Source organism: Dasypus novemcinctus, chromosome X, assembly GCF_030445035.2.
Source record: "Dasypus novemcinctus isolate mDasNov1 chromosome X, mDasNov1.1.hap2, whole genome shotgun sequence".
Taxonomy (NCBI): domain Eukaryota; kingdom Metazoa; phylum Chordata; class Mammalia; order Cingulata; family Dasypodidae; genus Dasypus; species Dasypus novemcinctus.
Window position 1 is genome coordinate 24,243,099 of NC_080704.1, and position 15,112 is coordinate 24,258,210.

The 15,112-nt window shown below is 32.1% G+C and overlaps 1 protein-coding gene across 8 annotated transcripts in view; it reads left to right on the forward strand.

The window, feature by feature from the left end:
* CNKSR2 (connector enhancer of kinase suppressor of Ras 2) overlaps positions 1–15,112 on the forward strand; it is a 355,641-nt gene that overhangs the window by 189,205 nt on the left and 151,324 nt on the right. For all 8 annotated transcript variants that reach the window (XM_058291604.2, XM_058291606.2, XM_058291607.2 and 5 more), the window contains exons 6-8: positions 3,011–3,130; positions 9,202–9,261; positions 12,952–13,020. In XM_058291604.2, the coding sequence (XP_058147587.1) occupies positions 3,011–3,130; positions 9,202–9,261; positions 12,952–13,020 (249 nt within the window). The remainder of the gene's footprint in view (positions 1–3,010; positions 3,131–9,201; positions 9,262–12,951; positions 13,021–15,112) is intronic.

Sequence of the window (15,112 nt, forward strand, 5' to 3'; positions counted from 1 at the left end):
AACCTTTGGGTCTCTTTAGCCCTCAAAAGAACCAATACCTGGGGTTGTATCTACTTTATCTGTCTCTGAGACTCTGCTCAGGTGTGCATAAGGGCAATCCTTCTGACAACCTCCAGATTCTTTTTTAGAGACTCATAGTCATATAAAGTTATTTGTCCTTTCCATTTCCCCCTTACTTTAGGTCAAACAGCATTTTTAACTCCTGTTATTATATGTAGACAGGGATATTCTTCAGCAAGGTTTTAGTGCAGTTTCTTTTTTAACTAATTCTTTTTTTTTAAAAGTCTTTTAATCCAGTAAATTCTGTAGCTTTTATTGCAAGGTCAGTGTTTCACACACCTTTTGTATTCCCAACAGCACCTAGCAAATAGCAGACATTTGGCAAACAACATTACACAAGAAGAATCTGAAAACAAAATGATTTGCTACCTAATACAGTCCATTCGACTGGTACTTTCTTTTTCTTAAAAATTAGATTTGGAGTCTAGTATTTCTGCTTTTTTGCTTGCACCCCAATTCTAAGTGCTACCAATGTCTGGTGAAGAGAGCTATTGTAGCTTAATACCAGTGTATTATATGAGGCCCTGAATCTTGTAATGCACGTGTATCAAGCCATTTATATACATCATCTTTCTATTTATTTGTACATTAGACTCTTGAAATATGCTTCACCTTTTAAAAACCACAAAGTTTTCTTGGTTTCTTTTTACCATGCTGATTTAGTAACCTTTAGATTATCATACAATCCAAGTATCCTATATAGAATTGCTTTAGAATTAACAATGTTATAGCTCCCTTGATATAAAGTGAAAATAAAAATGAAATGTAACCACATATAGGAGAGTTAAATCTGCCAAAGTGTGTTTTTCTTCCTGTCTGTCCAACAGCAGCAATTTGAATTGAAGCCACAGTTTTTGTATGTTAAATTCTCCCACTCTGTCCTTTCCCTGTGGTAGCTGATGAACATTTGAAGAGGAATTTTTTTTAATGTATATAAATAATATATATCAAAGAATAGGGTCTCAGGATGGTCTGCATAATTGGGGAGGCCAAGTACAAAATGAAAATGCAGAGCTCCATCTTCAAAATTGATTACATATTTCAAGAGAGCAGCAACAGAGTATAAAACCAAGTGCAGGCCCTATACCCATGCCCATGATGCTAGCACTGTAGGATCCCCTAATTCTGGAGGTGGTCTTCCTGTTGGCACTTTGTCTAGAAGCTCTTAAGGTTAATTGCCTTCATTGTACCTGTAAGGATTGAGACTTGAACATGAAAGGAAGTAAAGAGATGTGAACTGTGAACTGTCCATCTCAACTATGCAACTAGACTGGCCAGTGTATTATTGGTCATCATAAGATGATCAACAAGGCCATGGAATTGAGAATAATGAGGTAAATCATCCTGTGAGTAAGGACTGAGCCTTTTGAGGGTAGAGAAAACCACAGGGAGAGACTAAGCATTTGTTTATTGCTTTCTTTGGATAGGAGCCATATTGGGCTCTTTTCTTTAATACATTATCTGGATTTATCATGGAAACCGTATAAAGTAATCTTTATTACCCCCATTTTCTACATGAGGAAACTGAGACTCAAGGATAGAAAAAAAAAATCATGCAACAGGTAAGTAACAAAATGGTGATTGCCCACATCTGTCTTCATACCAAGCCCCCACTCTTTCATGGGTATCAAGCTGGCTAATATCTGTCTTTATGGACTGAAAGCCACAATAAAAGGATAGCCTTGAGAAGCAGCAAAAAGCATAACTGTGATTAGGGGTGGAAATTTAGCCTCGCAGTCTCTGTAGTGAGGAAGTTGAGCCCTGCACAGGCTGAGGCTATGGACCAAGTACAGAATGCAAATAAAAAAGAAAGTCATTATTATCTTCAGCAGACAGAGGAAACTGTCTCCCTCCCAGCAGAGTAAAGCAGTGGCCACTGAACAAATGTACCATGTTGGAGATAGATGATAACACCTTAAATGCTGCAGAATAATAGCTCCTCCTACAGCGAAGGGGGAAAAAAGTTCTCAAATATTAGAAATATAGTAAATATAGTGACAGTCTGTGAAACATCTGAGGACTAGCGTTTGTTAAGGCAGTATTTTCCAACCTTCATTCACCCATATCTGACTTCATGGTTTTGCCATGTCTAAGTCTTAACCATACTATTATGTGTGTAACATATATTTTAAATCAAGTATTCTATGTCAATATGAATGAATTTATCCTAACCAAAATACTAGCTTTATGTTTTCAGTCAAGCCACACTCTACTAATTGTTAAAACCTCTTAAATGTATTGAGCTAATATTTATTGAGTGCCTTGTTTGTTCTAGTATCTATCTGCCTGGTGTGAGTGATCAGGGATGGGGGCGGGGGTGGGGAGGAAGAGAAGAAATCAGAGATGAATAAGACATGGCTCCTTAGTTATCATACAGTTGGAATGCTCAAACAGTAAGATTTGAGGGAGTCCCAAACTGCCTGGAGGAGATGAGAAACTTCATAATAAGGTAATCTTTGGGCAGGAAAGTCTTGAAGGGCCAAACCGATTTGGGAGATTCATCTTTCCTGGACCTTGAATAGATATATTTTTTTAATGTTTCTGATCACAGAGTAAGATTTTGAGATTATTTAATTCATTTCAATCTATTTTTTTGTTGCCAAAAGGTTCTCAGATGATTAGTTTGTTTAGAAACAGTCATTTTAGGACTGGTAAATCAAATAATAGAAGCAAGAGAAAATAACCATGTCTTTCATGAGTATTTTGCATATAGTTCCTATATTCATAATTTATATATATATATATATGTGCATGTTGTGTGTGTATGTCTGTGTGTGTTTCACCTGAATATCTTTTTTTACACAATAATTTGATTTTACAGAATAAAGTGCCAATTACTTTCCTCTACTGTTTCTTTTATTTTCTCCTTCTTAAAACAATTATTTTTAAAAGGTGATTTGTATGTTACTTACATGCGTTTACTGTATTTTTTTTTCTTTTTTGCTTCCAGTGTAAAACTCTTTCTGGAGTCTGTGACCACATCATATCCCTGTCATCAGATCCCCTGGTTTCACAGTCTGCCCACCTGGAAGTGATTCAGCTGGCAAACATCAAGCCAAGTGAAGGGCTGGTAAGAGATACCATGTTCATCAAAACCACCATCCATCAGGGGACAGCTAATAATGTTGGCAAAGCAGCCTCCAAATATGGGAACCCATGAATTTTAATGGACACTGAACTTTTTTCTGGAGGAGTTAATAATGTAGTGGGAGTTTGTCAAGATAAAAAGTTTTATAAACGTAAATTAAAATGAAAGAGAATTTAAAAGGGTAATTTCTGCATTATGCTGTTTATTTTGGTAATAACTTAGTGGATTTTTTTTTGTATTCTTCCACTCCACCCCCCATCCCCAAGAAGTTTAAAATTTCATAATAAACAACACAATGTTACCTCCCACGCAAGTAGGGGTTTTTGTTGTTGTTGTTTTGAATGGTTTGTTCTGGTTTGACAATGTATTTCTTCCCCTCAGTTAGGTAAGCTAAACAAAACTGATATTCTTTTATAACTTACATCCATTCTTTCTTATATAAGTAAACAAGTGGATAGTGCTAGCACTTGGCTAACATCCTGGGGTCTGTTTTCTTTTTATGATAATAAGACAATCTTCTATATCTTGTTGAGCTGATTGAGAAGTGTATTGGTTCTGAATTTAACCTAAGGTACAGCTTGGGGTTTGTTTTTATTTGTCTGATTGATTAATTTTTAATAAGCCTCTAGAAAAAAAGCATATAAAATGGATTTTGATGAAGGTGAGGAAAAAAAAAAAGAAACTAGCTGGAGAACATCATGCCTGTGCACAACTATAACATGCTAACTTAGTGCTGCAATATTTGTCCTTTCTCCCTGATATGAATTTTCCAGGGAAACTATTGTGATACTTTAGAAAATAGAAATCTTTAGAAACTAGCTTTAATAACTGAATTCAGTTGTTAAGGATGTCTAAGCATGTTTAAATTTGTATTTGACTTTTCTTCTTCATATATGTATAACTGTTTCAGAGGGTGAAACCTTCATTGGCCATCAGCAGTTTTTTGGCTTGGCACCATCTGTTCTGTAGAGTGACTTTTTTCCTGTTGTTTGGAAAATTATTTCTGCATATCCATAGTTCCTAGTGCTATTGTGGCTTTTATGGGTGTTTTCCTGGGAAGCTGGAAATCAATATGTCAGACATAGCCAAAATGTCGTCATCATAACTTGTGTTATATCTGACTTTGATTAGTTTTAAGTGCTTATTTTTCACGTTTATAAACTTATTTGAAGTAATAATTATGATTTTAAATTCTTGTTATTTCTTTTTATTACCTCTATAAATTCCAGTCTTTCAATTTATAGTATTAAAGATTTTCCTTTCTACATCTCCCATTTCAAAAGTTAGGAAGAAAAGTAAGTTCTCTTAAGTATTATTTGTAGAATGAAAAATTATGAACTAATGCTGTGTTATATTAGACTGTCAGGATACCTGGATGCAAGTCACATACATAAAATGTAGCTATGAATGTGATCTTGAATAGGGAGGGTAGATTAAACCTCTTTGGCCTTAATCTTTTCATCTGTAGAATGTGGGGGGCAGTATAAGCGGTGAACTAACTCTTCTTTAAAGCTCCTTCTAGCTCCAGTTCTGTGGTGGTTCTAAGGATGGTATTATTCTGAGAAAAGAGCCTAATTTTTTCTCTACTTTCCACTGAAATTATGGGAAAAAATAACCAGATGAAGTTAATCAACATAATGCTAATTAATGGACTTTATGAAATCTTGAATTTTTTTTGAACATGTGGTCCTGAACAGGTTTTTTTTTACTTTTTTAAGTTAAAAGAGTTAGATCTGGGTCTGCTCTTTGGAATAGTCTCGAACTTAATATGCTAAGAACAAGATTCAATTAAATAGTCTGGGAAAGAGGGAGGAAAGAAAAGAAGTGAATGCTTACCATTTGCCAGGTACTTTCCTCACAACTCTACAGAGTAGTTATTAATTTTCCCACTTTACAAATGAGAAAATGGGACCTCAGATTGTCAGCAATTGGCCCAATATCACATATAGGTAATTAACAATAGTGCCAGGGTTTAAGTTCATTGTAAATCTCTAGGAAGTGTACCTGAACAAAGCTTTTTCCGTTATCCCACAATCAAATTTACAATTGCTAAAGGGAAGTGGGAGAAATTTAGAAGGATCAATTTAAAACTTAAAACTACTTAGGAAATTCATTTTCAAAGGACATTTCAATGGAAAAGAAAAGCCTACAATCTTGAAAATTAATAAATACAAAGAGTTAAGTATAAAACCATTTCTTGTGATTCATATGAAAGAGGAGAAGACTAAATAGAGATTTTAAATGACCTATTCAAGGTATCATTTTAAAAATCATCCACTTTTAAAGAAGTTCAATTAGTCACATTTGAATTGAGGATTTGAGGATTATGTTAACATTTGGAATGTATTTAGCCACAGGAAGTTTCTAAATTGTAAATGAAGAAAAAGAAAGAAATGGAGAATACCAAGTCTCAATGAAATTTAATTAGCTTAGAAACATCTGCAGAAGGTCTTCTGCCAATTTGAAAACAGAATGTCGCTCATAGACAAAAATGTAACTGCTTTATTGTTCTGATAAACTGGATAGATTGTTTATCAGACTTTTAAGTGGTAAACTCTCCCACAATTTCTTACATTTGGAGGTTCTAAAGCATTAGAAGAAAAGATGAGAAAAGTGCTTAGTTGTGATTAAAACATATGAAACGTCTGAAATGCTTTTAAACAACAATAATTAGCCTAAAATTAAAAGAAGGAAAATTGGAGCTGTCCTAACAAAAAACTAGATAAGAGTTGAGATGAGAGAGAAATGGGCCAGGGTAGGGAGTGGCCATTCTTATGGAAGTCTCTTGACCTCAGAGAGAGTTCTTTTTCTATTTAGGTACTTGGACTGTCTCCAAATATGCCTTGTTCCGCAGGCTTGCCTATGAGGTTGCTCTGACTGCTGTTGGTTAACTGACATTTGGAGACAGAATGAAGCAAATGTCATTTTCACAAGCTGACTAGGAGAAAGGGAGCCGTTCGAATCAACTCCATAATTAATTAATTGATTTATAAAAAAGAAAATAGGGGAATGACAGTTCTGATGATCTAGTAGTCTAGATTTGACTCAGTTCCAGAAAAAGTACCACTTGAATTATATGTCCTACTCCTATCTGACCCTTTTTCAGAGATGAACAAGTGTTTGGATGTATTTCTGTGGACTCTTCATTATTCAGAAGATGATTAATTGAAGCTCATCCACGCAACTTTTTTTTTCTCTGACTTGCTTTTGTTGCCTGACTTTTTGCGATTTTTCTCATTAGTACTGCTAGAAGGGGATAAGAAGGATGAAGAAGACAGTTTTGATTAGTAAAAGCAATTATGACATATAGTTTATGGAAATTGGAAATGATAATATTGCAAAAAATAAAATGCCCTCATTCTTTGGTGTATTTTATAAATGTGCTTTATTTATGTCCCATTGCTCATAATTATAAAAGCTTCCAAAATTGAACTCTATGCACATAATTAGATCCATCTTTATTTAAACATTTTTAAAATAATGTTTATCCATCTGAAAAATTAGCTTCAATCTAAATTACAAAAAATTATTATAACAAGATCCTCTTCCTATAACTAATAGACACTAACTATAGCTTACAATTGCCAGTCTTTAAAGTTCCTGGTATGTATAATAATTACATACAAAAATTATTTTCAGAGTGATAATTAGATTACCCATGATTTTTTATTATCCCAGTGACTATAGTGTCTTTTCTAAGCTTTTTTTTCTTAGGATACTAGGCTTTCTCTATGACTTAATCATTTATTTCAAACTCTTGACAAACATCTTTAATTCATAATCACAAATGCGCAGAGTTGAGAGAAATATGGTGCAAAATATAATAAGCTTCTACTTACAGTTGTCAGAAGAGATGGGTAATTAGAATAAATTTGTATAATATCAAACCCAGTTACTCTTTTTTACATTTTACATAGTACATGTGTGCTAAAGATATCTCAGTCTTTCTAAATAGATGTTAGACAGTGGATGTTTGACTTGAATATCTACTGTTGCCAAATATTGTGTTCTAATGAAGAAAATGAAGTTACACAACTTACCTAACTGTTAATAAATAGGTAAATCAGGAGCATAGTAGTTAAGAAGAGTGTAGACTCTGTGCTTTAGTTTCTTTATCTCTGAAACAGAGATAGTAATAATTTCTACCTCATAGGCTATTATGAAATAACTATAGAACACTTAAGGCAGATTCTAGCACGTTATGACAAGTAGATGTTAGCAATGACGTTTGCTTTGTGTGTCCAAGCAATATATATTGGGTTTTTTTTTTCACTTTTTTCCACCGTATCCTCTCTTACAACCCATCTATGTTAAAAACCAAAACAAAATTTAGAATCTAACTCTTACAGATATATTTTAAGATACTTTATTATTTGATGTCATCTTGTTAATTCCTAAGGGGGGAGGTGTGATTGCAAGGATCATGTTCCCTTCTAAGTTCTATAATAATAACATTATATTTGTCTTCCAATATATAATGGGATCAATATTAACTTCAAAAGTAAGTAAGCTATACATCTGTCACTAGCTTAAGATTGAATATTACCGTGTGGTCATAGCCAAGAATTACTAGCTAATTTGTTGATTAAGTTCAAGTTGAATTTCTGTTAAGAGATTTAGTGATTTATTTTATATAAAGGGATGAGCTTTCAGGTAAGAAACTACTAGAGTTCACAGGTAATTGATCATTTTTTTAAAATTACATTAATTTCATTTCACATTAGAGAGCCAGGCTCATCCATATCTAGAACTAATACCAACAATTTAGACTTAGGATATTACTGAAAATTTTTTTTCAGAACTAAAACCTACCCAGTGATTTCTTAATAGTTGCATACCATGAATTTTACTGCCTCTTGTTTTTATCTCGTACTTATTTTCAATGAATACATGTGTATTGGTTATCTAAACATGGTTAACATAAAGATTTGGGACATAAACATAATAATTATTGTTTGCTTTACATAAGTACTAAAGGTATGTTTTTCTGAAATGATATTTTTGTCTATTTAACCCTTATGTTTCAGATTTTAAGTTCACTAAAATTACATTTACTTATGAAATCAGTAGCTTGAAATGCAAAGTACATTTGTAGGTAAAACTCAGGTAATTTTTTTCTCCAAAAACAATTTAAAGTAACAGAATCTTCCTTAGAGGCGAATAATGATTAAAGGGGAATCATTTATTTTTTCTCATTATTTAATTTATGATATTTCAATATTTAAATTGTGAGTCCTTTATTATGATATTATTTTCCTATACTTTGAAGTTCCATAACTATCCATAATTTAAAATTTTCATTTGCTCTTAAAGCTTCCACGAGTTCAGTATTTATGGATAATTTTTAAATTTAATGAAGCTTTTTCTAAAACAGCTTTATTTAAATAGAAAATGGAATCTTGTCCTCTTTATTGGGAGAGGGGACATTGCCACACATTACCTCTTAATTGTTGATGTAGAGATGATTAGAAATAATTATTAAAATTATGAGTAGAAATAAAAGCAGAAAATATAGGCTATCCCATAATAGCAGAAGAAAAAAAAATCCATGTAAGTAATTTTTTATCATTTTTCTTTCTCCAGTTAGTTGTAGTACAAGTGACTTTGTAGAAACCTACTTTTTATTGGGTAATATGCACCAAGTATAATATGGTAATACCACACTAATACTTCAGTTTCCCATTGTAACTTTTGTTTTGCCACAGAACATATAGTATGGATTCTGGAGGGGAGTGAGGTGAGTTCTTTCTTTAGGATATGGAGTTACCATGCTGCCTTCTATAAATTTTATAGGAAATTCACTTGTCAAGTAGTTATTTGACTAAGTTGACTACAGGCTTCTTCCCACAAAGTTTAGAAATCAGAACATTGAGACAGGAATTTCTCATCAGTTTAAAGATACATTATTGAATCATGGCTTCATCCCAGGTGCATGTGGCACTTTTAATTCCATATGGTATTTTTTTCTTTTTTGTAAGCAAGGTTGTAGTATACTTGAAAATGTTCCAATTGCTTCACTTTTTTTTTCTTTTCTGATGCTTTCTCTTTCTTAGGGTATGTATATTAAATCAACATATGATGGCCTCCATGTAATTACTGGAACCACAGAAAATGTAAGTATTATAACTTTTCAAATGTGTGTGTTTTGCCCTTTCATTGTTAAACACCTACTTTTATATATCTCACATAATTGAGGTTGACTTTTGAGAATTCACAAACAGATTAGGAGATAAAACTAAAAGGACATACCAAGTTAGTAAGTGCTGGTTTCAGGAGAGTTTGTTTCAATGATTATATTTAGTTTACAATAACTATTTACTTAAAGTAAATCAGATGTTTTCTGTTCACAGCCAGAGATTTGTCTTTGTTTAGTACTTTCTGGTTCGTGACAAGTTATTGTGACATCTAAAAGAATCCACTCCCATCTGTCAAATATTTTAGTTATTTTAAGAATCTTAACTCATGCAAGAAAGGAACATCAGGTAAGTCAGGCTTTTTGAATTCGTGGCAGTATAAGTCAGCTTAAATCAGTGGAGGGGGCAGTATTGTATATAGTGCAGTGTTCCTCACAATGCGATCTGGAGATCAGTAGCATTAGCCTCCCTTTGCAACTTGTTAGAAATGCAAATTCTTGAACTTCACCCCAGACCTACTGAATCAGACATTCTGGAATCCAGCTCCCTACTTCTTACAAAGAGATTCTGTTTTAATGGTGGTTCTAAGGCATGCTCAAGTTTGAGAACTACTGCAAAACAGTGGGTCAGAAGTTCCCAGGCCTAGGCCCTATAATCAAATCTGCTTCTTAATAGCAATGTAATTTTTGGCAAGTCGCTTACCCTCTTATTGCTTTAGTTTCCTCAACTATGAATCAGAAATAATATCATCTGGCCTATATACCTTACTATGTTGTGAAACTCATATAAATTAATAACTGTGAAAGACTATGCTTATAGAGCTCTAGAAATGTGAGGTGATCATTTGGGGCATTAACATGGTCAATATAGTAGATTTGAATAACATAATGACTCAGTATTCCTGCATTTGGTTGTCTCAGATTTGCATTCTACTCTTCTATAAGCAGGTGCTGAGCTTTGAATTGATTTTTTTCTTTGAAAGATTCTGACAAATTACATGTTTATGTGTGTTCCTTTAAAGATAACTGAGGTAGAATTAGTTTAAACTCAAGTTATCATTGATCTCAACATTTTGCCAGAGTTTTCTTTTAAAAATCAACATTATCTTCATCTAATTCATCTGTTCCTTTAGTCATTTATTGATCTTTCCCTGCTTCTCTTGGTTTGTTATGAAAGGTGAAACAGATAATATACATTACAGTTGGATTCCTGTAGTGGCTTCACATTTTGGTATTTATATGAGACTCATATGGAATCAAAAATATTTGTTAGGTGCATAGTGTGAAGTATTTAAAATTTTTAAATGCAATAATATACTGCAAACCATACTCTTGCCACCGATTGATCATTGTCATTTATTTGTACATTCATTTGCCCATTCCGTTATTCATTTGTTCATTTAACAAACCTCTGTTTCATGTCTGCTATGTTCCAGGCATGGTGCTAGGTATTGGAAGAATTTTAAAAATAAACTAGCTTGCTGCCCCTGAGGAGTATACAGCAAGTAGGGGGTTCATCTGTGTAAACAGGTAGTGAAAGTTGCATGGACGGACAAAGGAAAGAATAGTAGATGCTGCCAAGTGAAATCAGAGAAGGAATCACAGAAATGGTGATTTTGAACTGTATCTCGAAGAATTGGTAGGAACGTGTCTATCCATATTATCTGAGGTCTGTAAAAAAAAAAGATGAGCACTATATCTTGCTCATATTATTTACTCAGTAATGTTTAATAAATATATGAGTGATCAAAAGGAAAGATTGATTATGTATATTCTGTATTTCAGATATGAACCTTATATTAATAGTTCATTATTTAATTCTTCTTTAAAATATTTTACTATTTTCGATACCTTCAGTTATTGCTAATTAGGAGATCGGTGTTTGAGTCCTAGTAAAGCTTCTCACTAACATGTGCAAGTTATTTTGCTTTCTGTGCCTTAGTTTTCTCATAAGTAAAATGAGGTGTTTGGACAAAATGATTTCTAGGATCCCTTTTAACCCTGAAAATCTATAATTATAGACATGTTCTCTTTTTTACATATCTGTGCAAAAGTTGTTTAAATTTCTTTGCATTTTATGTACCAACTGTCATTTTCTTTTATATCACTAGAGCCATTTCCTTGGTATTTTTCTTCCAAACTTCCCTCAAAAAGGTTGTATGTGAGCTAGATAGCATAGGGACAGATTCTGTAGTTACAGCTCTGTTAAAATAATGATTCACTATCTTTTCAGGGTTGTTACATGGTACTTGTCTGATTTGGTAACATGCCTCACCTCTTAAAGATGTTGTGAAATAAAAACATTTTTCTTCTTATAACACTACTCTTAGGTTTGAGTTCACATCCTAGATGAAGCTACAATGTTATTAGTATATACATGTTATTACTTCAGTAACTAGAACACTCTGGATATCTACCATCTTATATTGAGTTCTATTCTCTGGCAAACGAGTTTTATTATGAATTTTAAAAATTTTGTTTAATCGAGGATAATAGCATATCAAGATGTTTATGTTTTTTAAATAATTGGGAATTGAAAGTGAATAAAAAGTAAAGGAATTTGGAATCACTTTTAAAGTAAATCCTATTCCAAGATCTTCAAAGTAAGATTTTAATTTGCAGATTATACCACGGTATCATTCTTCTTTAGCTTTCAATAGATACTAATGAATAATATCACTAGCACTTATAAACAAGCATGCATATATACAAAAATATTTTTTCATAAAAACACCGAAGTCCAAAAGCATATTGTCATTACAATATCCAATCATGCATATAATAAACAGTAGTAACTAGAGGAAAAATAAAGAATATTATTTTAAATTAATTACCCAGACATACAATATTATAAAATCTCATTTTAGTTTCCTAAAGATTTTGTAAAACTTGCCAATATTAACTTACCAAAGTTGTTTTTTTGTTTGTCTTTATTTTTAATCTGTTATGGGAATCAAAAAAAAAACATGATGGAAATGTTACATCCTTTGGAAATGCTAGCATTTTTGCTCATTTAATGTGATTTTTGTTTGCCGGAGTATTTTATGTATGAAGCATAAGAAATACCGTGTGCTTATAATTACACCTTTATAGAGAGAATATTATATAGTGCATCTTTGAGCTAATAGCTGTCTGCTCATCATTTAACTTGCTTTTCTAGATTATTCAGAATTGGTTATTAATGATTAAATTGACAATTTTATTATCAGTCTTCAAAGCTTTGATGCTAATAATATATGCATGTACATGAAAGTATTGATTTGTTCAAGTTAATATGGATTATTTATATTAAATGGAAAGAATCAAAGTACACAAAAGATAATGTTTTGAAATTTTTGAAGCAGTTGCCCAGCACAGCCCAGCAGGGTTGCTTGTATAAAGTTTACAAAAGTTTACCAATTCTCATTCTCCCTTATCAATCTCAGAAATATATTATTCTTTTATAATATAAATATATACTGTTTTACATTTCTGTTTCCTGTCATTAGTTGTACACAGAATACAAAAAGTTCGAGATACTAGTAGCCATTTTTATTAATTTAACTGATAGCTTTAATACCTTGAAATTTATAACTTTAAAAACTTGATCTGATTTAATATAGTGTTGCCAGAGGGAGGAAATAACTGATAAAAATTATGTTCTTTATCATTTCTTTTATGTTAAATTTAGTCACCTGCAGATCGGTGCAAGAAAATCCATGCTGGTGATGAAGTGATTCAAGTTAATCATCAGACTGTGGTATGTATAATTACCTTTAGAGTCAGTGGGAGGAACTGATTTAAAGATTTCCTAAAGCTTTAAATGAATATCAATAAAATGAAGTTCCTTTTTGTATACAAAATATTTGAATAGCCTGGGTTTTTTAATTGTTGAATAACTATTCTTTGTTATTTGATGGAATGTAAGCCTTGATTTTCAGAGAACATGAGGAAATATTGGTGGTGGTTAAGATTAGACATGCATTTCTATTTGGACTGGTATAAGCTAACATTATGCATCCAGTGAACTAGGATAATAATTTTGGAATAGAAATTAAAGTGGTGATGCACATAAATTCAATCTTTTTTATATAACTTTTTAAAATTTCATTTCAAACCTAATTTCATTTTTAAAAGTACTGAATCACCTAATTTTGTAAATAGCATGCATTCCTTTATCTGACATTCATTTGTTCATTAGAGTAACTGGTGGAATTTTTTTGTTTATTTTAAATGTAGACTTTTAAAAAATATTTAAGTTTTAGTAGCTGAATTGGTTCTTTATTTCCCAGAAGAGGACAACATTTTAGTTTTAAAACTATTGCATAAAACTATTACACTTAACTAAAGATATTGATTAAATTTCATTGCCTTATGAACCTCATGAATCCCTTTCTACTGCTAAGAATGACAGTGGCAGTCTGTGCCTATGTTACATTTTTAAGGGTTGTTTTGCTTAATCTTAGATATAGAAAAATGAAAATTATGTGATTTTCATTTCAGACTATTTTCTGTGTCTCAGTTGATTCACTTTTTCTTCACCTCTCCCTGACAAAATAAAGTATGTTGTCTTTAAAATGAATTAAAATAATCTAATATATGTCGTTATAATGCAGTAACCTTCATTTAAAATTTTTTTCTGATGTATTTTGTTAAAGCTCACTAATTCTTCCAAGTAAATAATTATCTCCCATTACAATTTTTTAGGTAAATTTGCTTTTGCATATCCTAATGGTAAAAAGAAAGGCTATATTTTGAGTATAAGAAGACACTTGTAAAAAAGCTGATCTCTCTCAATGATTTTGATATTAAGGCAAAAGGTCCATTTTAATTTTTGCTTTGAATATACTGAGAAGTTTATTGATAATTAAAGTTATGATGTTTCTTCAGTAAGTTTAATATCTTAAGTGTAGTAAAAATTAGTGAAAGTTTCAAGAACTGAGTTTGTGGGTGTAAGGTTGGCACTGAATTATACAGAATATTGATGATTGACAAAGGTTTTCCACACACAAAAATATTGATGACAAGAAAGTTCTCATTATTATAAACTGTACAAAGTGGTTGTCCTGACTGAAGTTTCTTGTCCCCTAGGATGATGTGAGTTGGGGGATAAAGCAGCTGCTTCAGTAGAGTGGCAGCTTTTGCTCTTCTAATGTTCATGTTGCCTCCATTTCTGAAATTTGACCTTAACAAATATGACATCTGTTGGATAGTTCCTGCATGTGTTTCCAGTTGGTTGATTCTAAAAGGATAGAAAATAGTCCCTAATGAATAAAAACTGTTTAAAGGATATACTTCATGGAACAAATTCTGATGTTCACCAAAGGATATGAAAGTCTTTAAAAGTCTACAAGTGAACTAATAAAATCTGCATGGATTGGTGGCATTTAAATACTGAGAGTGGGTATATACATATTTAGATCACACGAATATTCTAAAATACTGAGAACTACACAGGACGATGGTTAGGGAAACTTAATTCTAATTCGTGCTCTGAAATTGACATATGATACTAAGTGAATCAGGGTAACTATATGAGTGTCAGTTTACCTTTTATAATAATAACCATAGCCGTTATTTATTGATTTCTTACTGTGTGCCAAGCATTATGTTAAGTAGTTTACATATTTCATTTCATTTACTCCTAAAAATAATTCTGTAAAGAAGTTGTATGTGGAAATTGAGGTTCAGAATGGGTGTTTAATTCACCTACAACTCAAGACTGACTTTATGGCCCTTGCTTACTTCAATTTTCTTATACTCCCTCCAAAATCTAAAATTATAAAATGAAATGGGAAGAGTTCTAACAACCATGTAAAAAAATCTCAAGATTCATTGAGAGATAAAGTGGG